The sequence below is a fragment of the Salvelinus fontinalis genome, unplaced genomic scaffold (genome assembly GCF_029448725.1).
Source record: "Salvelinus fontinalis isolate EN_2023a unplaced genomic scaffold, ASM2944872v1 scaffold_1137, whole genome shotgun sequence".
NCBI classification, from domain to species: Eukaryota; Metazoa; Chordata; class Actinopteri; order Salmoniformes; family Salmonidae; genus Salvelinus; species Salvelinus fontinalis.
The window spans coordinates 22,546-48,250 of record NW_026601346.1 but is presented as its reverse complement, the minus strand read 5'-3'; the positions used below and the strand labels follow the sequence as shown (position 1 = coordinate 48,250).

Below are 25,705 nucleotides of genomic sequence, written 5' to 3'. Positions count from 1 at the left end.
AGTGTTAGCTGAGCTCTGTCAGACACTGTGATGATAGGGCATTTTTGAGCAGGCATATGCACCTGGAGTCCCCGGTGACTCAGCACTCAGCTCCGAGGACCCCTCGTCTGCCACTCATTCCACCACACTGCACGATTACTTTCAGCCCAACGAACATTCATTAAGAGTTAGGAGTTAGGAACATCCAGTATGTTGGATACTTCTGATATTTTGGATGTGGGAAAGAATCGCACTAGCAAGTGAGGGAGGGGGGAAATATGCTGCTTCAACCCAATGTTCTCAAAACTTTTCAGGACATTTTCCATGGCCCGAATTCCCTCAGTGGCCTGGAACTTTTAATTACATCCTCCACTTGCAGCGGAATTGCTAATGAGGAATTCGGGCCTTGGACGGTTGCCATTATTCTTAGGATCCACCCCTTTTGTACTCCGACTGATTGGTTCCATCTAGGCAGTCAGTGGCCTTTTTCACTCTTAATATCTACAGATGGAGAATAGCCCGAACCATTATCTTCAAAGAGGGGTAGCCCGGGCCCTTGAGGATACTCCCATGGTAGGAGGTTAATTTCGTGTCAAGGAGTCTTCTCCTTTCAGAGATATTTCCAGGTGTGCCGTTTGCTCCCCCCCCCACTGCTCCCCCCCTCCAGCCGCCCCCTGCCTTGTACCCATCATGCATCTGTCTGACACTTGTCTTGGGAGTCCTTATCTGGGCTTGACTTAGTCACTTTTCACTAGGCAGAGTGAATGGCAGAACGGCAATTGAATTCTAAAACGAACTGAGCAGTCAAAAGGTAACAGCAGCAGAATTGAAATGGAAAATGTCTCTTCTGCTGCATGGGAGGTGAGGCTGAGCTGAGGAGTGGGTATGGTTGCTGAGTTGAATGCAGAGGGAAGTGTTCAGTGCTACTGAATTAAAAGCATATAACAGGAGGGGGTTCTTTTACTCTGCCAAAGATCCTGAATTCTTCTGCACACTACCCTATAACACCGGTAGTAACTGGGAATCTCAAACTTGCTAATGACTTGAGTCTCATGTAGATGGGCAATGCAGAGATAGTGTTATATGGAAATATCCTGCAAGAACTTCAATATTATCATATATTAAATGCATGATAATTCACACTCGATTTGTGTTAACACAGCTTTGATACCAGAGATCTCGTCAGCATATGACTGAATTATTCTTGAAGGAGGATTTGAACACGGATTCAAAAGGGAGATGTTTGGTCACAGTTGCCAAGCATGCTTATCTTCTGTAATCTATTTGTATTCAGTATTATATAATAACGGTAGGAGGTGCAAAATACAGAAAAGGCTATTTTATGAGTAATCACAAAATGTATGTTAGATTAGTATAGTTGGGTGCATGCATATATTTCATGAATTAATGTGCTTTAAATGTATGCCTAGGATCATCTTTGTGTTACCCGTATACCTTTAAAAGACATCAGTTGGGGGAATATAGGATTTTCATACGATCTATGGAACTGAAATCGCTTTAAACATCCATCAGAATTTTCATCTAAATAACATGAATTATAAACAAGGAGCTGGGAATAGTTTCAGATGAGTAAACTCAGAACAACCTTGCAAATACTGTTCTCTCTCTATCTCTCTATCTCTCTCGCCTCTCTCTCTATCTCTCTCGCCTCTCTATCTCTCTCGCCTCTCTATCTCTCTCGCTCTCTCTCTCTGGATTTATCTCATTTAGTCTTTCCTATGCGTTTTGAGAAGGAGAGGCGAGAGGATGTAAATCTACGAAAGATTATTTGAAAATGTGCCTCTTTCTCTCCCCCTCTCTTTTTATCCCACTCCTTCCATATAAGTTGTTTCATTCTTTCCTCTGTCATTCTCATTCTATCATTAGTTCACATTTTAATTTCACTCTTTTCATTCTATCCCACATTCTGTAATCTCTCATTCTCTCTCTCGTTCTTTCTCCCCCTCTCATTCTCTCTCTCGTTCTTTCTCCCCCTCTCATTCTCTCTCCCCCTCTCATTCTCTCTCTCGTTCTTTCTCCCTCTCTCATTCTCTCTCTCGTTCTTTCTCCCTCTCTCATTCTCTCTCTCGTTCTTTCTCCCCCTCTCATTCTCTCTCTCGTTCTTTCTCCCTCTCTCATTCGCTCTCTCGTTCTTTCTCCCTCTCTCATTCTCTCTCTCGTGCTTTGTCCCTCTCTCATTCACTCTCTCGTGCTTTGTCCCTCTCTCATTCACTCTCTCGTGCTTTGTCCGCCTCTCATTCCCTCTCTCGTGCTTTGTCCCTCTCTCTGGGAGTGTAAATGAGAGGAGCCCTAGACACCTCTTCATCCTGTTCCCTCCTTCTCAAGCAGCAGAGAAAGTGCTGGTCCAGCTCTTTTAGTCTGTCCGGAGAGCCCCATTAAAGCCTTCTGATCTCACGTGGGTTTTTTACAAAGACACCCGCACTTAGTGTGTGTGTGTGTGTGTGTATGTATATTTGCACGTGTGTGTATTTGTGTGTGTGTGTGTGTGTGTGTGTGTGTGTGTGTGTGTGTGTGTGTGTGTGTGTGTGGTGTGTGTGTGGTGTGTGTGTGTGTGTGTGTGTGTGTGTGTGTGTGTGTGTGTGTGTGTGTGTGTGTATTTGTGTGGGTGTGGGTGTGTGTGTGGGTACAGTGCATTTGGGAAGTATTCAGACCCCTTGACTTATTCCACATTTTGTTACGTTACCTTATTCTAAAATGTATTCAATTGTTTTTTTTCCTCATCAATCGACACACAATACCCCATAATGACAAAGCAAAAACAGTTTTTTTAGCAATTTTGCTAAGATAAAAAAAAATGAAATATTACATTTACATATGTATTCAGACCCTTTACTCAGTACTTTGTTGAAGCACCTTTGGCAGCGATTACAGCCTTGAGTCTACTTGGTTATGACGCTACAAGCTTGGCATGCTTCTAAACAGCTTCTATCCCCAAGCCATAAGACTCCTGAACATCTAATCAAATGGCTATCCAGACTATTTTCATTGCCCCCCCCCCCCTTTTTTTTTTACACACCGCTGCTACTTTCTGTTGTTATCATCTATGCAGTCACTTAATAACTCTACATACATGTACATATTACCTCATCTAACCAGTGCCCCCACACATTGACTCTGTACCGGAACCCCCCCTGTATATAGTCTCGCTATTGTTATTTTACTGCTGCTCTTTAATTACTTGATACTTTTATTTCTTATTCTTATCCGTACTTTTTTAAATGGCATTGTTGGTTAGGGGCTCGTAAGTAAGCATTTCACTGTAAGGTCTACACCTGTTGTATTCGGCGTATGTGACTAATAACATTTGATTTGACACCTGTATTTGGGGAGTTTCTCCCATTCTTCTCTGCAGATCCCCTCAAGCTCTGTCAGGTTGGATGGGGAGCGTCGCTGCAGAGCTATTTTCAGGTCTCTCCAGAGATGTTCGATTGGGTTCAAGTCCAGGATCTGGCTGGGTCACTCAAGGACATTCAGAGACTTGTCCGAAAGCCACTCCTGCGTTGTCTTGGCTGTGTGCTTAGGGTTGTTGTCCTGTTGAAACCTTCGACCCAGTCTGAGGTCCTGAGCAGTCAGGAGCAGGTTTTCATCAAGGATCTCTCTGTACTTTGCTCCTTTCATCTTTGCTTCAATCCTGACTAGTCTCCAAGTCCCTGCCGCTGAAAAACATCCCCACAGCATGATGCTGCCACCACCATGCTTCACCGTAGGGATGGTGCCAGGTTTCCTCCGTGCCAGGTTTCCTCCAGACATGGCGCTTGGCATTCAACCAAAGAGTTTAATCTTGGTTTCATCTGACCAGAGAATCTTGTTTCTCAAGGTCTGAGAGTTCTTTAGGTGCCTTTTGGCGAACTCCAAGCAGGCTGTCATGTGCCTTTTACTGAGGAGTGGCTTCTGTCTGGCCACTCTACCATAAAGGCCTGATTGGTGGAGTGCTGCAAGGATTTTTGTCCTTCTGGAAGGTTCTCCCAGCTCCACAGAGGATCTCTAGAGCTCTGTCAGAGTGACCACTTGGTTCTTGGCCACCTCCCTGACCAAGGTCCTTCTCCCCCAATTGCTCAGTTTGGACAAGCAGGCGGTTCCAAACTTCTTAAATTTTAGAATGATGGAGGCCACTGTGTTCTTGGGGACCGTCAAGGCTGCAGAAATGTTTTGGTACCCTTTCAGATCTGTGCCTCGAAACGATCCTGTCTCGGAGCTCGACAAACAATTCCTTCGACATGGCTTGGTTTTTGCTTTGACGTGCACTGTCAACTGTGGGACCTTATATAGACAGGTGTGTGCCTTTCCAAATCATGTCCAATAAATATAATTTACCACAGGTGGACTCCAATCAAGTTGTAGAAACATCTCAAGGATGATCTATGGAAACAGGATGCAACTGAGCTCAATTTCGAGTCTCATAGCAAAGGGTCTGAATGTCCAAAATTTTCGCTTTGTCATAATGGGTTATTGAGTGTAGATTGATGAGGAACAAAAATGTATTAAATCCATTTTTGAATAAGGTTGTAACATAACAAAATGTGGGAAAAAATGGGTCTGAATACTTTCCGAATGCAGTGTATTTGTGTGTGTGTATATAATTGTGTGTGTGTGTGTGTGTGTGTGTGTGTGTGTGTGTGTGTGTGTGTGTGTGTGTGTGTGTGTGTGTGTGTGTGTGCGTGTGTGAGTGTGTGCGTGTGTGCGTGTGTGTGTGTGTGTGTGTGTGTGTGTGTGTCTGTCTGTCCAGAACGAATGGAAGGACATCTCAGGTCAGAAACCAGCTAACACTGCACAAGCAATTCAACGTTTCCCTCTCCAACTTATATTGTGGTAAAGTGTCAACTAACCATAAGCAACAAGAGCTCTCTAGCTAGCTGATAATGCTATGGGTGCAGTAGTCCCATGTCAGTAGTGAGAAGCTGTGTGTGTCTGCTGTGATGATGCTGCAGCATGTGAGCTTTTACGTGGAGGCCGTTTCTGCAGCTCTCTCCCAATCTCCTTATCCCCCTCTCCCCACCCCCTTCTCCCTCACACTCTCTCGCCCTCTCGTTCTGGGAGGTTCACAGATGCTCCGTGCTTAAACCAACTATTAGAGGACAATATAGAGACGTCCTTTAATGACTACATCTGTGGTATTCTAATCTGGGGATCATGGTATACAGTTTCTCCCTCTCCAGGCTTATCTCGGGTTATGTGGATACGGACCATATAAGGGGAGAGGAGCCAGCCGCAGATAAAAGAGAGAAGCTATTTCTGGGCGCAAAGACAAACAGAAGGTGACAGGCGCTCTGCAGAACAGAGGCGGATAACCACAGCTGCAGGGAGGGAGAGAGAGGGGGAGGAAAAGGGCGGAGAGAGAGAGATGGTGTAAATAGAGAAAGATATGTTTAGTGTGAGAGATGTAAATAGAGAATGATATGTATAGTCAGAAAGAGAGAGAGGCAGAGAGAAAGAGAGAGATGCAAGCTGAGAGCAGTGAAAATCATTGAGAAACGTACAGAAGATACTTCCCTTTGTTAAATTGGGAGAACTGAAGAGGTCTTTCTTTTCTCATATTTTTTTTAAGCCTGCTTGTAATAAAGTGCTGTCTCATGGTGAGATCCATGACTGTAAACCCCCACCCTTATGCGTGTGTGTGTGTGTCATGAAGAGCATTGTTTGTCCATGGATTCATTTTTGTCAGTTCACTCCCATTCGCTGATCACTGGCTAGATGTTAGCAATAGCATCATCACCTAATGTCCACGATATTTCTTTCACAAACCCAGTCTGGGTGAGGAGGGAATAGTTGGGTACTCACACATTGAAAAGGTTGAGGCCGATGCGGTAGAGGCGCTTGCGCATGACGTCGGTGGAGAGTGTGGGCGACTTGCAGCTGGCCGGGTTCTCGCAGTGGTAGCGCGGCAGGCTGAGGATCATGGCCTGCAGGGCCTCCTTGGATGAGGCCTCCGATGCCGAGCGCGCCTCCGTGGAAGTGCTGTTGCTGCTGCTTATCTGCTCAGAACTGGTTTCAGCCGTCTCCGAGCCGCTCCGTTTGGCCTCCAGGGCCTCGGTGGATGGGGATCCCACCGAGGGTGCACCATCCTGAGGTTGAAGTGGCTGGACGGGCTGGACAACCACCTCCGGGGTCTGGGGGTTGGCTAGTTTGTCCAGGGGGGTCAAGGGGGGTTGCTGGCCCTCCTCCTCTTCTAGCTCCTCTTCACTGGGCGGGGGCGCAGGGAAGTCGGCGTCCTGCCCCTCTCCTTCTACCACTGGTTCTGGGGGCGGAGGGGGCTCGTAGGGAGGGACAGGAGGGTCTGTGGGTTCGGCAGGGACCTCTTCAGGGGGAGGGGAGTGTATTTTAGGGGGTGGTGGCGGAGGAGCGGTGGGCATGGTGGGGGTGGTGGCTGCGCCTCCCTGCTGCTGCTGGACGCAGTTGCCCATGGAGACAGAGGCCGATGACTCCATGACGGAGGAGGACATGCGGAAGTTCTGATTGTCGATCTGAACGGTCACGTCGCGGAATGCCATCAGCAGCTTGCTGGCGCTGCGGGGCAGGTCGCCTGTATTCTCCCCACCTGACATGCTCTGGAGAAAAGCCTGGTCCAACCCTCCTCCTCCCACTTCCCCTCCTCCCCCAGCCGCACTGAAGGACTCGGCACTGAACTGGTAGGCCCCTCCTTCCTGTAGGGAGCACATGGTCTTCAGGCTCCAGTTGCTGAGTGCGTCGTCGATGGACTTTGCCAGCGACTGCACCTGCTCTGTGAATGAGTCCTCCAGGTCGGTCAGGGTGCCGCCCACTGTGGCGGGCAGTGATGGCGAGCGCACCAGGGGGATACCCGCCAGACTGCAGCCTTCGGCCAGCGCCCGCTCGGCGGAGAAGCCCTCAGCGTTCTGCACGCGCACCTTGCGCATGGAGATGCGCCGCGGCAGGCGACTCTCCAGCAGGGAGTTGCGTATCTTCTCGAAGTTCTTGCTGAGCTGGTACTGGCGGAAGGCGGTCTGGATCTTGGTGGCAGCGCGGCGGGAGATGAGGTGGCCGCCGTATTTGTGCTCTAACATTTCGATCTGTAAAACAAGGAGAGGGAGACAGGAGAGGTATGAGTGAAACTGAGCTGCTTGGATATTTGAACGCTACATGCAGCAGTTGACAGTACAAGGCAGTTGGGTAACAAAACATTCTATGACATGAAGAGGGGATTTGGCTGTAGGCAGAGGAGTTGGAGATAAAAGCAGGGAGACAACACAAATACAAAGCACATACATAGTACCACTTAGCACTTGGTTCTCCCTCAAGATGAACAAGATGCCGTCTCTACACACCAGCATCCACATTTACAAAGACATGTCCTGAATACCTCTTCTTTAAATGGCCAAAAATACAATGGACTAGTGAATGTGATATTTTCAACTCAAATAAGGCTGCAGTTACTCCAAATGACAAGAGGGGACCATGATGACCTTTGAAACACAATGACATTGATAGGATCTAATGCAAATGGACATGAACCTGAACATGTAAACATTAAGGTCACAAAAATGGGACGGACAATTTAACACTCCCTCAACACAAAAAAAATTGTCATTAGAGAGGAAAAATATTGGACACCTCAACACTTTACTCAGAGCAAAGAAAAGTAATGGTGGGTGACAAGACGCCGCACATGTGGCACCTACGAGACCCATAATCCTTTTAGTGTACAGCGGGATCAATCCGCACGGAGAGAGAGGCTGCCTTACAATTAACAACGTTTTTACACTTTCAATATTCACCCTTTCCAGCTCCATGGTGCACAGAATATCAATATCAGAGCTGAAAGAGAGAGGGAGGTCAAGAGAGAGAAGTAAAGAGAGAGGTAAAGAGAGAGGGAGGTAAAGAGAGAGAGTGAGGTCAGGAGAGAGGGAGGTAAAGAGAGAGAGGGAGGTAAAGAGAGAGGGAGGTAAAGAGAGAGGGAGGTAAAGAGAGAGAGGGAGGTCAAGAGAGAGAAGTAAAGAGAGAGGTAAAGAGAGAGAGAGAGGGAGGTAAAGAGAGAGAGGTAAAGAGAGGGAGGGATGTAGAGAGAGAGGTAAAGAGAGAGGGAGGTAAAGAGAGATGGAGGTAAAGAGAGAGGGACGTAAAGAGAGAGAGGGAGGTAAAGAGAGAGAGAGAGATAAAGAGAGGAAAGTAAAGAGAGAGGTAAAGAGAGAGGTAAAGAGAGATAGCGAGGTAAAGAGAGGAAAGTAAAGAGAGAGGGGGAGTTAGAGCAAAGTGAAGAGAGAGGTAAAGAGAAAGGGAGGTAAAGAGAGAGGGACGTAAAGAGAGAGAGATGTAGAGTGAGGGACGTAAAGAGAAAGAGGAAGGTAGAGAGAGAGAGGGAGGTAAAGAGAAAGAGGAAGGTAGAGAGAGAGAGGGAGGTAAAGTGAGAGGGAGGTAAAGAAAGAGAGGGAGGTGAAGAGAGAGGGACGTAAAGAGAGAGAGGGAGGTAAAGAGAGAGAGGGAGGTAAAGAGAGGAAAGTAAAGAGAGAGGTAAAGAGAGAGGGAGGTAAGGAGAGAGGGAGGTAGAGAGAGAGGGAGGTAAAGAAATAGGGAGGTAAAGAAAGAGAGAGGTAGAGTGAGGGAGTTAAAGAGAAAGAGGAAGGTAGAGAGAGAGAGGGAGGTAAAGAGAGAGGGAGGTAAAGAGAGAGAGGGATGTAGAGAGAGAGAGAGGGAGGTAGAGAGAGAGGGAGGTAAAGAGAAAGAGGGAGGTAAAGAGAGAGGGAGGTAAAAAATAGAGAGAGAGGGAAACAGAATTAGGGAGGTAAAGAGAGAGGGAGGTAAAGAGAGAGAGAGAGGGAGGTAAAGAGAGAGAGGAAGGTAAAAAGTGAGAGGAAAACAGAATGAGGGAATGAGTTAGACAAAAAAGTAAGTAGAATATGAAGGAGAAATGAAATGACAAAATGAAAGGTGCATGTATGAAGGAGGCATTATGTGATAGGTATTATCAATTTAATAATAATAATTATTGTGTCTGTTTTAGGTTGGCAGCACATTCTATTATATATATACAGTGGGGCAAAAAAGTATTTAGTCAGCCACCAATTGTGCAAGTTCTCCCACTTAAAAAGATGAGAGAGGCCTGTAATTTTCATCATAGGTACACTTCAACTATGACAGACAAAATGAGAAAAAAATATCCAGAAAATCACATTGTAGGATTTTTAATGAATTTATTTGCAAATTATGGTGGAAAATAAGTATTTGGTCAATAACAAAAGTTTATCTCAATACTTTGTTATATACCCTTTGTTGGCAATGACAGAGGTCAAATGTTTTCTGTAAGTCTTCACAAGGTTTTCACACACTGTTGCTGGTATTTTGGCCCATTCCTCCATGCAGATCTCCTCTAGAGCAGTGATGTTTTGGGGCTGTTGCTGGGCAACACGGACTTTCAACTCCCTCCCAATATTTTCTATGGGGTTGAGATCTGGAGACTGGCTAGGCCACTCCAGGACCTTGAAATGCTTCTTACGAAGCCACTCCTTCGTATGTTTGGGATCATTGTCATGCTGAAAGACCCAGCCACGTTTCATCTTCAATGCCCTTGCTGATGGAAGGAGGTTTACACTCAAAATCTCACGATACATGGCCCCATTCATTCTTTCCTTTACACGGATCAGTCGGCCTGGTCCCTTTGCAGAAAAACAGCCCCAAAGCATGATGTTTCCACCCCCATGCTTCACAGTAGGTATGGTGTTCTTTGGATGCAACTCAGCATTCTTTGTCCTCCAAACACGACGAGTTGAGCTTTTACCAAAAAGTTCTATTTTGGTTTCATCTGACCATATGACATTCTCCCAATCTTCTTCTGGATCATCCAAATGCTCTCTAGCAAACTTCAGACGGGCCTGGACTTGTACTGGCTTAAGCAGGGGGACACGTCTGGCACTGCAGGATTTGAGTCCCTGGCGGCGTAGTGTGTTACTGATGGTAGGCTTTGTTACTTTGGTCCCAGCTCTCTGCAGGTCATTCACTAGGTCCCCCTGTGTGGTTCTGGGATTTTTTCTCACCGTTCTTGTGATCATTTTGACCCCACGGGGTGAGATCTTGCGTGGGGCCCCAGATCGAGGGAGATTATCAGTGGTCTTGTATGTCTTCCATTTCCTAATAATTGCTCCCACAGTTGATTTCTTCAAACCAAGCTGCTTACCTATTGCAGATTCAGTCTTCCCAGCCTGGTGCAGGTCTACAATTTTGTTTCTGGTGTCCTTTGACAGCTCTTTGGTCTTGGCCATAGTGGAGTTTGGAGTGTGACTGTTTGAGGTTGTGGACAGGTGTCTTTTATACTGATAACAAGTTCAAACAGGTGCCATTAATACAGGTAACGAGTGGAGGACAGAGGAGCCTCTTAAAGAAGAAGTTACAGGTCTGTGAGAGCCAGAAATCTTGCTTGTTTGTAGGTGACCAAATACTTATTTTCCACCATAATTTGCAAATAAATTCATAAAAAATCCTACAATGTGATTTTCTGGATTTTTTTTCTCATTTTGTCTGTCATAGTTGAAGTGTACCTATGATGAAAATTACAGGCCTCTCTCATCTTTTTAAGTGGGAGAACTTGCACAATTGGTGGCTGACTAAATACTTTTTTGCCCCACTGTATATATATATTTATACATATATATATATATATATATATATATATATATATATATATATATATATATATATATATATATATATATATAAAGTGGCTTGCGAAAGTATTCACCCCAATTCCTATTTTGTTGCCTTACAACCTGGAATTAAAATAGATTTTGTTGGGGGGTTGAATCATTTGATTTACACAACATGCCTACCACTTTGAAGATTCAAAATATTTTTTATTGTGAAACAAACAAGAAATAAGACAACAATAATTGAAAACTTGTGCGTGCATAACTATTCACCCCCCCCCCCCCCCCCCCCCCCCCAGTCAATACTTTGTAGAGCCACCTTCTGCAGCAATTACAGCTGCAAGTCTCTTAGGGTATGTCTCTATAAGCTTGGCACATCTAGCCACTGGGATTTTTGCCCATTCTTCATGGCAAAACTGCTCCAGCTTTTCAAGTTGGATGGGTTCCGCTTGTGTACAGCAATCTTTAACTCATACCACAGATTCTAAATTGGATTGAGGTCTGGGCTTTGACTAGGCCATTCCAAGACATTTAAATGTTTCCCATTAAACCACTCGAGTGTTGCATTAGCACTATGCTTAGGGTTATTGTCCTGCTGGAAGGTGAACCTCTGTCCCAGTCTCAAATCTCTGGAAGACTGAAACAGGTTTCCCTCAAGAATTTCCCTGTAATTAGAGCCCCTTATCATTCCTTCAATTCTGACGAGTTTCCCAGTCCCTGCCGATGAAAAACATCCTCACAGCATGATGCTGCCACCATATGCTTCACTATGGGGATGGTGTTCTCGGGGTAATGAGAGGTGTTGGGTTTGCTACAGCGTTTTCCTTGATGGCCAAAAAGCTCAATTTTTGTCTCATCTGACCAGAGTAACGTCTTCCATATGTTTGGGGAGTCTCCCACATGCCTTTTGGCAAACACCAAACATGTTTGCTTATTTTTTTCTGGACACTCTTCCGTAAAGCCCAGCTCTGTGGAGTGTACGGCTTAAAGTGGTCCTATGGACAGATACTCCAATCTCCGCTGTTGAGCTCTACAGCTCCTTCAGGGTTATCTTCGGCCTCTTTGTTGCCTCTCTGATTAATGCCCTCCTTGCCTGGTCCGTGAGTTTTGGTGGGCGGCCCTCTCTTGGCAGGTTTGGTGTGGTGCCATATTCTTTCCATGTTTTTATAATGGATTTAATGGTGCTCCGTGGGATGTTCAAAGTTTCTGATATTTTTTTATAACCCAACCCTGATCTATAATACAACTTTGTCCCTGACCTGTTTGGAGAGCTCCTTGGTCTTCATAGTACCGCTTGCATGGTGGTGCCCCTTCCTTAGTGGTGTTGATACAGTATCGTAGAGTGGGGTCACGGCCAGGGTCTTCAGCAGCATGGTATTATACAGTATAGTAGAGTGGGGTCACAGATACAGTCTTCAGCAGCATGGTATTATACAGTATCGTAGAGTGGGGTCAGGGCCAGGGTCTTCAGCAAGAGATGCTGATAGTAAATGATCTTGACAGAAAATAATGCATATTTAGGAGAGGGAGAAAAACGTGTTACTATCTGTCTCATTTCTGTGTGGCCAAAACGTTCATTGCCTTCAATAAATCAGAACCACTATCTGTGGGTGCAATTGCGATGCACTCTATTCTCTCTTCTACACTGAATCACCTGAAAGCTATTCATTGTGCCTGGAAATAAATGACTGTGAGATAAAAAGGCAGTTCTGATTTGATTTGGGAAGGGATAAAAAAAATACATGGAACCTTTCCCAACTCTCTTCACAGAACAATCAAATTCTATATATTTCTTGAGTTTCTTTGCATGTGATGGCTGTGGCAATCTCTGGCCTATGGATGTGTCAGTTATACCCTCTTCAGTTTACCTGTGTCAACCCTATCCTTATGGGTTGGTCTCTCCAATGTTCTCTGAGAACATTAAACATGTGGTGCTATTCTCCATCTTGCCACAAGGTTTCTCGACATATGTCTGCTCAGTTGAGGACTTGAACCAAGGACAGGATCCGAAATATATATGGATTAAGTCCGTTCATGTCAAATATCCCCCCTGTGGCTCAAAGGCAATTGAGCGAATGGTTTTAGAAGGGATTGCGGAGCCACCAGGGGATCAACGTGAGACTTTCAACCGCTACTCTGCAGTCCCAAGCAAAGTCACCTGCATCCTATAGACTTCTGTGGGGAAGAACAGATAGCCATGCAATAACGCACACTAGGCTTTGCAATTTGCGAAAAGTGGGGTGGCTGCAGCATGATGCAATCTCGGCCCATTGTCATTTGGAGAACTCCATCCCTTAGAAAGGCTCTTTAGAAATCCGAAATGACACTGAGAAATCTATCTTATCTGATCCCTTTTACATTGCACTGCAGCGAGGCCTCAGTGAGAAAGGGAAGAGATGTTGGAAGAATATTAAGGTCGTTCTGCATGAGCCTGGCACTTTTAGCTATAGTCTATAGTCTCTCTGAGGCATCTCAGAATGACAACATCGCTTTCTCTTCCCGCAGACCGGTATTGGGCCTTGCCTTGAATATTCATCACTTTTGATCTATCTGGAATGTTCAGACGGACGGAACTTTGAGTACACACTCAATATGACAAAATCAGCTTGGTCACTCTGCTGACTTCGTCTGGACAGAATGGGGAGGCTTAAAAAACAGAGTTAAGGTAATAACCGCAACCCATCCCTCAGAAAGGTGTCACTCGTCAAAAGGAATTACAGAAATAATGTCTGAGGCAGAGGTAGCCTTGGATCTGAGCCGGGAGCTGGGAGGGGGCTGCGTTTGATTAAAGACGGCAGTTTGGCTTGTTTGGTTTGCCTTCCGAATGAGTTGGTAGGGGACGGCGCATAAAGAATTTAGGTCCCATCACAGCTTTATCTGAGCCTGTATCTCTCTGATACATTCTGCCATCTCCATTAGACACTGAGAGCCTGGGTGAGCAGGAGAGAGAGATGGTGGGATGGAGGGAGAAGGTGGGTAGTGGAACTAAAAGATAGACTGAGGGGCAATGGAGATACCATAGAGCAGGGCTCTCCAATCCTGTTCCTGGAGATCTACCGTCCTGTAGGTTTCCACTCCAACCCTGTTCCTGGAGATCTACCGTCCTGTAGGTTTTCACTCCAACCCTGTTCCTGGAGATCTACCGTCCTGTAGGTTTTCACTCCAATCCTGTTCCTGGAGATCTACCATCCTGTAGGTTTTCACTCCAATCCTGTTCCTGGAGATCTACCGTCCTGTAGGTTTTCACTCCAATCCTGTTCCTGGAGATCTACCGTCCTGTAGGTTTTCACTCCAATCCTGTTCCTGGAGATCTACCGTCCTGTAGGTTTTCACTCCAATCCTGTTCCTGGAGATCTACCGTCCTGTAGGTTTTCACTCCAACCCTGTTCCTGGAAAGCTAGCGTCCTGTAGGTTTTCACTCCAACCCTGTTCCTGGAAAGCTAGCGTCCTGTAGGTTTTCACTCCAACCCTGTTCCTGGAGATCTACCGTCCTGTAGGTTTTCACTCCAACCCTCATCTAGCTCACCTGATTCTAATAATTAGCTGGTTCATGAGCTGAATCAGGTTAGTTACAACTGGCGTTGGAGTGAAAACCTACAGGAGGGTATCTCTCCAGGAACAGGGTTGGAGTGAAAACCTACAGGAGGGTAGCTCTCCAGGAACAGGGTTGGAGTGAAAACCTACAGGAGGGTATCTCTCCAGGAACAGGGTTAGAGTGAAAACCTACAGGAGGGTATCTCTCCAGGAACAGGGTTGGAGTGAAAACCTACAGGAGGGTAGCTCTCCAGGAACAGGGTTGGAGTGAAAACCTACAGGAGGGTAGCTCTCCAGGAACAGGGTTGGAGTGAAAACCTACAGGAGGGTATCTCTCCAGGAACAGGGTTGGAGTGAAAACCTACAGGAGGGTATCTCTCCAAGAACAGGGTTGGAGTGAAAACCTACAGGAGGGTAGCTCTCCAGGAACAGGGTTGGAGTGAAAACCTACAGGAGGGTAGCTCTCCAGGAACAGGGTTTGGGTTAAAACCTACAGGAGGGTATCTCTCCAGGAACAGGGTTGGAGTGAAAACCTACAGGAGGGTAGCTCTCCAGGAACAGGGTTGGAGTGAAAACCTAGAGGAGGGTATCTCTCCAGGAACAGGGTTGGAGTGAAAACCTACAGGAGGGTGGCTCTCCAGGAACAGGGTTAAAACCTACAGGAGGGTAGCTCTCCAGGAACAGGGTTTGGGTTAAAACCTACAGGAGGGTGGCTCTCCAGGAACAGGGTTAAAACCTACAGGAGGGTATCTCTCCAGGAACAGGGTTTGGGTTAAAACCTACAGGAGGGTATCTCTCCAGGAACAGGGTTGGAGTGAAAACCTACAGGAGGGTGGCTCTCCAGGAACAGGGTTAAAACCTACAGGAGGGTATCTCTCCAGGAACAGGGTTTGGTTTAAAACCTACAGGAGGGTAGCTCTCCAGGAACAGGGTTGGAGTGAAAACCTACAGGAGGGTATCTCTCCAGGAACAGGGTTGGAGTGAAATCCTACAGGAGGGTATCTCTCCAGGAACAGGGTTGGAGTGAAAACCTACAGGAGGGTAGCTCTCCAGGAACAGGGTTTGGGTTAAAACCTACAGGAGGGTGGCTCTCCAGGAACAGGGTTAAAACCTACAGGAGGGTATCTCTCCAGGAACAGGGTTTGGGTTAAAACCTACAGGAGGGTATCTCTCCAGGAACAGGGTTGGAGTGAAAACCTACAGGAGGGTGGCTCTCCAGGAACAGGGTTAAAACCTACAGGAGGGTATCTCTCCAGGAACAGGGTTTGGGTTAAAACCTACAGGAGGGTAGCTCTCCAGGAACAGGGTTGGAGTGAAAACCTACAGGAGGGTATCTCTCCAGGAACAGGGTTGGAGTGAAATCCTACAGGAGGGTATCTCTCCAGGAACAGGGTTGGAGTGAAAACCTACAGGAGGGTAGCTCTCCAGGAACAGGGTTGGAGTGAAAACCTACAGGAGGGTAGCTCTCCAGGAACAGGGTTGGAGTGAAAACCTACAGGAGGGTATCTCTCCAGGAACAGGGTTGGAGTGAAAACCTACAGGACGGTATCTCTCCAGGAACAGGGTTGGAGTGAAAACCTACAGGAGGGTAGCTCTCCAGGAACAGGGTTGGAATGAAAACCTACAGGACGGTATCTCTCCAGGAACAGGGTTGGAGTGAAAACCTACAGGAGGGTATCTCTCCAGGAACAGGGTTGGAGTGAAAACCTACAGGACGGTATCTCTCCAGGAACAGGGTTGGAGTGAAAACCTACAGGAGGGTAGCTCTCCAGGAACAGGGTTGGAGTGAAAACCTACAGGAGGGTATCTCTCCAGGAACAGGGTTTGGGTTAAAACCTACAGGAGGGTATCTCTCCAGGAACAGGGTTTGGGTTAAAACCTACAGGAGGGTAGCTCTCCAGGAACAGGGTTGGGGTTAAAACCTGATTTCAAAAGTTTTGAAAACTCTTCAATGAAAAATTCAGAAACATTTATTTAAAAAATGCTGAGGTGAACCCATCTAACATGAGGCAAATGGTATTTTGGGGTTATAATATGGTTTGATAACCAAACGTTACACACTAGGGGGTCAAAGGGCGAGAGCCAAGTGGACTTTATAGGACAGACAGAATTCACACACAACCAGGCCTTTGACTTTATCTACGAATGGAGTTGCTGCTGATGAATTGAAACAAGACCAGTCTGGGTATGAGAGATGGGACTCCGCCTCTTTGCCACTGAAATATTAATACCCCAAGGCTTGCAGAAATAGCGCATTCATAGTTTGTTTTCGGGAGAGATGTTTATGCCAGGAATGAAAATGGTTTCCAATATTAAAGGTCAGACTTTCTATGGGGAACAATCTGTTTTTTTGAAGTGCTATTTTTTGTTCTGGCTTATCAGATCTGGCTATTCAGAGAAATGTGCTATGGATGGTATCTCTTGGCCTTCTCCCTGGCTGCATTCATCTGGGTGAATAGTCTCCAAGGACGAGCTGGCATTCACAGTCTGTCACGCAACCCATTCACTTCATCTCACCAAATGTCACGATACAGGTGGACAACAAAATGAACACGTACGCAAACCCAGCCTGAAGTCAATTATGAGCCAAACACACTTCAGGGATTTTGAAGAATTTTGTGTTCAGAAAAAGGTATTCTCAGTTGAATTTGTTCGTTCATCGTATTCATTGACGTTTAGCTTAGTGACCCATGTATATTTATGAGTGTCACCCTCAAATTGAGTTCTGGCACAGAGATTAAATAGCAGATGATTACATTTGCATGCAGCAAACACATAGTTGAGAGGGCACGACTAATGCTACCTCCTAATTATAAGCTCATTTATGTCAGGTCAGTTAATTTGCACCAGGAAAATTGTCAACTTTACATGATTATGGCGTTATACTGTGCTTTGTAACATAAAAAGGGATACAGCTAATTCTGAGAAATAGAGCATCAATCAGAACAGCTCTTACTATTTATCAGGAATGGAGATGCATTTGGTGCCCACAACGTAAGAGAGTCAGGCGATAACCTAGTGGGTCAAGCACAGGAGATTGGTGGCATCTTAATTGGGGAGGACGGGCTCGTGGTAATGGCTGGAGCACTGAGGTCGAGTAAGTAGTTGACTTATTGAGCATCGGCTTCAACCCTTTGAGGTCTATTAACCTTTGTTGTGAGATGCAGTTGGAGGTTCTACGTTCCCTTCTCAAAAGGCATACAGAGTGACAGTTCAACCGACGCAAAAAGCTGGCAGAAGATAAAACACGAACTTGACAGGATTCCATCGACCCGTCTCTCAAAACATTTAATCTCTAGAGTATTGAAGACGGGACACGATCAGTTTTCACTGCTCTCAGCATACCCAGCCAACGGTGTGATAAAATGTGCTAATCCACCCATTTTTAAGCATCAGCAGTTTAAAGATGCTCGGGTAAACATATTGAACTATGAGATGCGGAGTGCCTCTCCCCCTCAACAAAAAAATCTGCCTTAAAAAGTTGGGTTGGTGTGGATTACTTAGCTCGCATTTCCATAATGGCGTTGTGAGATGTATTGCTCATAAATATCACCTCTCTCTTGTGGAGGTTTGCAGTGTGATTATGAGGGAACACAGGCAGTCTGATAACATCCCTCACCCCGCCGCTGAGAAACATTACAGAGATAAATGTAGTTTGATTAACGAGGCTCGAATCCAATGCTTTCTCAAGAAGGAATCTGCGGAACAAAAAGGCAATTATGGGCCCAGAGACAAAATTGTGGGAATTCGACAAATGGGACTAAAGCTGTTAGAGGGGGGAGCCTTCATCAACCAGCCTATCAACTGGGACACTTGTCCAACTAATGCTATTAGACCAAAGGTTATTTTACAGGACTGATTGGACCCACGGTACTTACTTGCAATGAGCTCTCTACTGCTGATACCAACTACAGAGCAGGCTATGCTTATCCTTGAGCAAGGAGATTCTAATGACAGGAAAACTGATGTCAGAGTACACCAAAAGCCTTTTGTGAACACTACCTTTGTCCTGGTCATGATTAACTATGATTGTACTAATATACAATACTTACATAGCCAAATACCAAAATGTTGGCTCTGAAAAACGTTTATGTTAAATATAGAGTGAGCAATATACCACGGCATTTTGCCTATGATAAACTCTCTACGTGAGCACAAAGAGTTGAAGTCGGAAGTTTACATACAACTTAGTCAAATACATGTAAACTCAGTTTTTCACAATTCCTGACATTTAATCCTAGTAAGAATTTCCTGTCTTAGGTTAGTTAGGATCACCACTTTATTTTAAGAATGTGAAATGTCAGAATAATAGTTGAGAGAATGATTTATTTCAGCTTTTATTTATTTCATCACATTCCCAGTGGGTCAGAAGTTTACATACACTCAATTAGTATTTGTTAGCATTGCCTTTAAATTGATTAACTTGGGTCAAACATTTCGGGTAGCCTTCCACAAGCTTCCCACAATAAGTTGGGTGAATTTTGGCCCATTCCTCCTGACAGAGCTGGTGTAACTGAGTCAGGTATAGTGGCCTCCTTGCTCCCACACGATTTTTCAGTTCTGCCCACACATTTTCTATGGGATTGAGGTCAGGGCTTTGGGATGGCCACTCCAATACCTTGACTTTGTTGTCCTTAATTAAGCCATTTTGCCACAACTTTGGAAGTATGCTTGGGGTCATTGTCCATTTGGAAGACCCATTTGCGACCAAGCTTTAACTTCCTGACTGATGTCTTGAGATGTTGCTTCAATATATCCACATAATTTTCCTTCCTCATGACGCCATCTATTTTGTATAGTGCACCAGTCCCTCCTGCAAAGCACTCCCACAACATGATGCTGCCACCCCCGTCCTTCACGGTTGGGATGGTGTTCTTCGGCTCGCAAGCCTCCCCTTTTCCTCCAAACATAACGATGGTCATTATGGCCAAACAGTTCTATTTTTGTTTCATCAGACCAGAGGACATTTCTCCAAAAAGAACAATCTTTGTCCCCATGTGCAGTAGCAAACCGTAGTCTGGCTTTTTTATGGCGGTTTTGGAGCAGTGGCTTCTTCCTTGCTGAGTGGCCTTTCAGGCTATGTTGATATAGGACTCGTTTTACTGTGGATATAGATACTTTTGTACCTGTTTCCTCCAGCATCTTCACAAGGTCCTTTGCTGTTGTTCTGGGATTGATTTGCACTTTCACACCAAAGTACTTTCATCTCTAGGAGACAGAGCGCATCTTCTTCCTGAGCGGTATGGCAGCTGCGTGGTACCATGGTGTTTATACTTGCGTACTATTGTTTGTACAGATGAACGTGGTACCTTCAGGCGTTCATAAATTGCTCCCAAGGATGAACCAGACTTGTGGAGGTCTACAATTTCTTTTCTGAGGTCTTGGCTGATTTATTTAGATTTTCCCATGATGTCAAGCAAAGAGACACTGAGTTTGAAGGTAGGCCTTGAAATACATCAACAGGTACACCTCCAATTGACTCAAATTATGTCAATTGGCCTATCAGAAGCTTCTAAAGTACGATTTCCTGACGGGCCGCCCCCAGGTGGTGAGGGTAGGTAACAACATCTCCACCCCGCTGATCCTCAACACTGGGGCCCCACAAGGGTGCGTTCTGAGCCCTCTCCTGTACTCCCTGTTCACCCACGACTGCGTGGCCATGCACGCCTCCAACTCAATCATCAAGTTTGCGGATGACACTACAGTGGTAGGCTTGATTACCAACAACGACGAGACGGCCTACAGGGAGGAGGTGAGGGCCCTCGGAGTGTGGTGTCAGGAAAATAACCTCACACTCAACGTCAACAAAACAAAGGAGATGATTGCGGACTTCAGGAAACAGCAGAGGGAGCACCCCCCTATCCACATCGACGGGTCAGTAGTGGAGAAGGTGGAAAGTTTTAAGTTCCTCGGTGTACACATCACGGACAAACTGAATTGGTCCACCCACACAGACAGCGTTGTGAAGAAGGCGCAGCAGCGCCTCTTCAACCCCAGGAGGCTGAAGAAATTCGGCTTGTCACCAAAAGCACTCACAAACTTCTACAGATGCACAATCGAGAGCATCCTGTCGGGCTGTATCACCGCCTGGTACGGCAACTGCTCCGCCCACAACCGTAAGGCTCTCCAGAGGGTAGTGAGGTCTGCAGAACGCATCACCGGGGGCAAACTACCTGCCCTACAGGACACCTACACCACCCGATGTCACAGGAAGGCCATAAAGATCATCAAGGACAACAACCACCCAAGCCACTGCCTGTTCACCCCGCTATCATCCAGAAGGCGAGGTCAGTACAGGTGCATCAAAGCAGGGACCGAGAGACTGAAAAACAGCTTCTATCTCAAGGCCATCAGACTGTTAAACAGCCACCACTAACATTTAGCGGCCGCTGCCAACATACTGACTCAACTCCAGCCACTTTAAAAATGGGAATTGATGGAAATTATGTAAAAATGTACCACTAGCCACTTTAAACAATGCCACTTAATATAATGTTTACATACCCTACATTACCCATCTCATATGTATATGTATATAATGTACTCTATATCATCTACTGCATCTTGCCATCTTTATGTAATACATGTACCACTAGCCACTTTAAACTATGCCACTTTATGTTTACATACCCTACAGTACTCATCTCATATGTATATACCGTACTCTATACCATCTACTGCATCTTGCCTATGCCGTTCTGTACCATCACTCATTCATATATCTTTATGTACATATTCTTTATCCCTTTACACTTGCGTGTATAAGGTAGTAGTTGTGGAATTGTTAGGTTAGATTACTTGTTGTTATTACTGCATTGTCGGAACTAGAAGCACAAGCATTTCGCTACACTCGCATTAACATCTGCTAACCATGTGCATGTGACTAATACAATTTGATTTGATTTGATTTGATTTAAAGCCATGACATCATTTTCGGGATATTTCCAAGCTGTTTAAAGGCACAGTCAACTTAGTGTATGTAAAGTTCTGACCCACTGGAATTGTGATACAGTGAATTATAAGTGAAATAATCTGTCTGTAAACAATTGTTGGAAAAATTACTTGTGTCATGCACAAAGTAGATGTCCTAACCGACTTGCCAAAACTATAGTTTGTTAACAAGAAATATGTGGAGTGGTTGAAAAACGAGTTTTAATGACTACAACCTAAGTGTATGTAAACTTCCGACTTCACCTGTATAAACAGCCTTATGGGCTGTTGCTGCAGTAATCAAGGTATCGTCCATGTGATGGGATCACTCTCAAGCTAATCTGTGGCAGGACCTACTCCCCACCCGTAGGCTGTGAAATGAAACCTCATCTGGAGTTCCTCTCTCCGGACAGAAGATCAATCTAACACATCAGACATGTGAATCCTGACACAAAGAGAGGGAGGCAGTGAAGGAGATCATCTTTACAAGAGAGATTAAAAGAGTGACGAGGTGGGGGGGGGGTTAAAACTTAATAAGGACTAGAGGTTAGCGTAAGAGAGATAAGGGGTGAAATAGGGGTGAGGATGAGGGTCATAAGGGGTGAAATAGTGGTGAGGATGAGGAAGAGTTGTGTTGAAATAGGGGTGAGGAGGATGGAGATAAGGGGTGAAATAGGGGTGAGGATGAGGAAGAGTTGTGTTGAAATAGGGGTGAGGATGAGGAAGAGTTGTGTTGAAATAGGGGTGAGGATGATGGAGATAAGGGGTGAAATAGGGGTGAGGATGAGGAAGAGTTGTGTTGAAATAGGGGTGAGGAGGATGGAGATAAGGGGTGAAATAGGGGTGAGGATGAGGAAGAGTTGTGTTGAAATAGGGGTGAGGATGAGGAAGAGTTGTGTTGAAATAGGGGTGAGGATGATGGAGATAAGGGGTGAAATAGGGGTGAGGATGAGGAAGAGTTGTGTTGAAATAGGGGTGAGGATGATGGAGATAAGGGGTGAGGATGAGGGTGACAAGGGGTGAAATAGGGGTGAGGATGAGGGACAGTAGGGGTGAAATAGGGGAGAGGATGAGGGTGATAAGGGGTGAAATAGGGGAGAGGATGAGGGTGATAAGGGGTGAATTAGGGCGACTAACTGTAATTTGCTCTGGGTAAGCTCTCTGCGAGTAAGGCTAGTTTCCTAAATTTCCGTCTTTCTGACGTGCCCAAAGTAAACTGCCTGTTACTCAGGCCCAGAAGCTAGGATATGCATATAATTGATACGATTGGATATAAAACACTCTGACGTTTCTAAAACTGTTAAAATAATGTCTGTGCATATAACAGAACTGATATAGCAGGCAAAAACCTGAGGAAAATAGATCCGTTAAAAAAATTATTTGAGCTTGGAATGACTTCTAATGCAATGCTATTGAAATATCTTATTTCCGCCTCCCAGGTTGCAGTTCCTATGGCTTCCACTAGATGTCAACAGTCTTTTTACAAGGTTTTATTTCAAAAAATATATATTAAGTATTTCTTGTCGTTCCAAGTTGAGCGTGAACGTGGGCGCGCTCTCCGTCTGAAATATTATAGTTTATTTAGATATTAGACAACCTGAAGATTAATAAAAAAACATTGTTTGGATGAACTTTGCTGTTAACATTTTGGAATCCTTTGTATGCATGTTGAAAGACTGGATTACTGAATTCAATGGCGCCAACTAAACAGCGTTTTTGTGATATAAAGAAGGACTTTATCGAACAAAACGACCATTCATTGTGTAGCTGGGACATTTGGGATTGCAACCAGAGGAAGATCTTCAAAAGTAAGTGATTTATTTTATCGCTATTTATGATTTTGTGTCGCCAGTGCTGGTTTGAAAGATATGTTAAAATGGAGCGCTGTCCTCAGACAATCGAATGCTATGCTTTCGCCGTAAAGCCTTTTTGAAATCTGACAACGCAGTTAGATTACCAAGATTCTAAGCTAAAGTATCATGTATGACATTTGTATTTTCATGAATGTTTAATATTACGATTTTGTATTTTGAATTTGGCGCGCTACGATTTCACCGGATGTTGTCGAATTTGATCGTGCTAGCGGAGAGGATAAGAGTGTCTGATAAATGACTAACATGTAAATGAAGGCACTGTATATGGTTCAGCAAGTTGTTGTTTTTACACCTTGAGAACTACACTGTTTCACAAGTTTCTCTCTTTTCTCTCTTTCTCTGGTCTTGAGGTGTGACTGGTGATCTGTGTGAGAGCTGGAAATGGAAAGGTTGTCTTACCTGGTTGAAGGTCAGTGGACGGAATGGGAATGGAAAGGTTACCTGGTTGAAGGTCAGTAGACGAGATGGGGAATGGAAAGGTTACCTGGTTGAAGGTCAGTGGATGAGATGGGGAATGGAACGTTTACCTGGTTGAAGGTCAGTGGATGAGATGGGGAATGGAAAGGTTACCTGGTTGAAAGTCAGTGGATGAGATGGAGAATGGAAAGGTTACCTGGTTGAAGGTCAGTGGATGAGATGGGGAATGGAAAGGTTACCTGGTTGAAGGTCAGTGAACGGAATGGGAATGGAAAGGTTACCTGGTTGAAGGTCAGTGGACGGAATGGGGAATGGGGTGGTCAAGGCCCCTCATATGCAGTGTCAAGGCCCCTCATATGCAGATGAGTGTCTGATGAATCCAACGTCTCTGATGAATGGGATGATGAGAACACACACACACACATGCAAGCACAGGCACACACACGGAGTTGACATACAGATGCCCACGCGTACGTACACACACACACACACCATGTAAATGAGATGTGAGACACAGAACAGGGAGATGGGTCTCTGTATGTTAGCAGGGCCATCACACATGGATGATTTCCTGAACACTTACTACATGTACAGTAGAGTTTCTAGTCTAGACATATGGCAACTCTGAACATATGACGTTAAGGTGAAAACAACATAAAACAAACAGACCAGGAGAGAAGACATGAGTTTAGTCCATGCAAGCAGCACAACCACCATTGGGAATATTACTTCATACTGTTACCATGACGATGCATCATCTATACAAGAGAATGTGTGATTGTGTGAGTGAGAGAAAGAGTCGGTGGGAAGCAACTAAATGTTTTCCATTTAAAAACCTCCCAGACACTTAGACACACAGTGTGAGCCATTCATTAAACAGCAAGCTGCCACACAGCAGAAGAAGGTGCTGTGAGAACAAAACACACACCGCCTCAGTGGAAGGTCACTGTTCCACATCTGTTCAAAAGACAAGAGCCATGTTATGTCAATGAAGGTGAAAATGACAGTGGTGATGATGATGATGACTCATGTTAATGAAGAAGACAGCAAGACTCAACAACTCAAAACACCCTAAAAACACCTGCAGAGCCAACTTCAAAGGCAAATAATGTCAATCAACTGCCAGCCGAGGCCAATCCACAAAAAAACAGCCGTAACAAACAAACAATCTCAGGTGAACCAAAACAACAACAGCCTCAACAGACAAAACAAACAGCCTTGACCTCAGACAGAACCTCAACAAATGACCACAAAGACCACAAGACATACAGTACAACCCAAGCCGAGCCCCCCTCTCCCCTACCCTCGCCCATATCACACCGTCCCCCCCCCCCCCCCCCCCCCCCACCCCCACCCCCACCCCCACACACCCTACCTGCTTGTTTTTGAGGTCGAGCGAGAGCTCGTAGTCGGAGGTGGCAGAGTGCGAGCAGGCCCCGTTGCGCTGCACCCTCATGGGGGAAGCTGTGTGGTGCAGGCTGGCCCTCCTCCCCGCCGCTCCCCCCCGGGCCTCTGCCCCATCCTCTTCCTCCTCCTCCTCCTCCACCTCAGCCTCTACTGCTGCCTCTCCCTCATGCCGCTGCTCCTGCTGCGAATCCACCACCTCTTTCTGCTTTATCTCCTCCTCCTCCTTATCTCCTCGCTCTCCCTCCTCCTGCTCGAGTTCCTGTCCGCTAGGTGAGCGGGAGGCTGTGGGGGTGACCTCCTGCTGTGTTTCGCCCACGCTCGTGCCCTCGGGTTTAGGCTGAGGCTGGGGTTCAGGTTGGGGCTGGGCTTGGAGCTCAGGCTGGAGCTCCTCTTCTCCCTCTCTCTTTCCCTCTTCACCCGAGGGTGAGTCTGGAGGAAGGTCGTCGCTGCAGAAAGGAGGAGAAAACGGCAGAGTGAGGGTTCTGCTTCCTGCTGGCTGACCTTTGACCTCTTCTCCAGGCTGGCTGGCTGGGTCGTAGTAGGGGGTTTGACCTCTGTGTGAATCTCTCTCTGTGTCTCTGGTGATACGAGGTGTGTGCAGGGGTCAGAAGAACAGGAGTCTGTCAGTTTGTCTGTGTGTCAGCGGAGGCTGTCCGGTATAGACAGCACAAGCACAGAACAGAGGACACTATACGACCACAGTGCATTTCACTTTCAGTATTCAAAAGAGGACAGACACACTGCATCAACACCACACAGAGGAGTTATTATGAGGACACACGAAGAACAACTTTGGGGGACTCCGACAGCGACACACAGACATGGGATACAGTCATGCAGCTACAGGGTAAGTACAGGCCTAGACTGTCTTCACAGGGGCAGCCTGAGGTGTGTGTGTCTGTGTGTGTGTGTGTATGTGTGAGTGCCTGCGTGTTTGTGCCTGTGTGCTTGCAT

At 45.8% G+C, this 25,705-nt stretch overlaps 1 protein-coding gene across 1 annotated transcript; it reads right to left on the bottom strand.

Moving 5' to 3' along the window:
• Positions 1 to 659: 659 nt before the first annotated feature.
• Positions 660 to 25,355, bottom strand: LOC129848729 (IQ motif and SEC7 domain-containing protein 3-like; the record flags this gene model as incomplete). The annotated part of the gene is made up of 2 exons (XM_055915831.1): positions 660 to 7,025; positions 24,720 to 25,355. Coding segments are annotated over 2 exons (1,887 nt in total), but the record flags the coding sequence as incomplete, so codon positions are not given.
• Between the last annotated feature and the right edge of the window lie 350 nt (positions 25,356 to 25,705).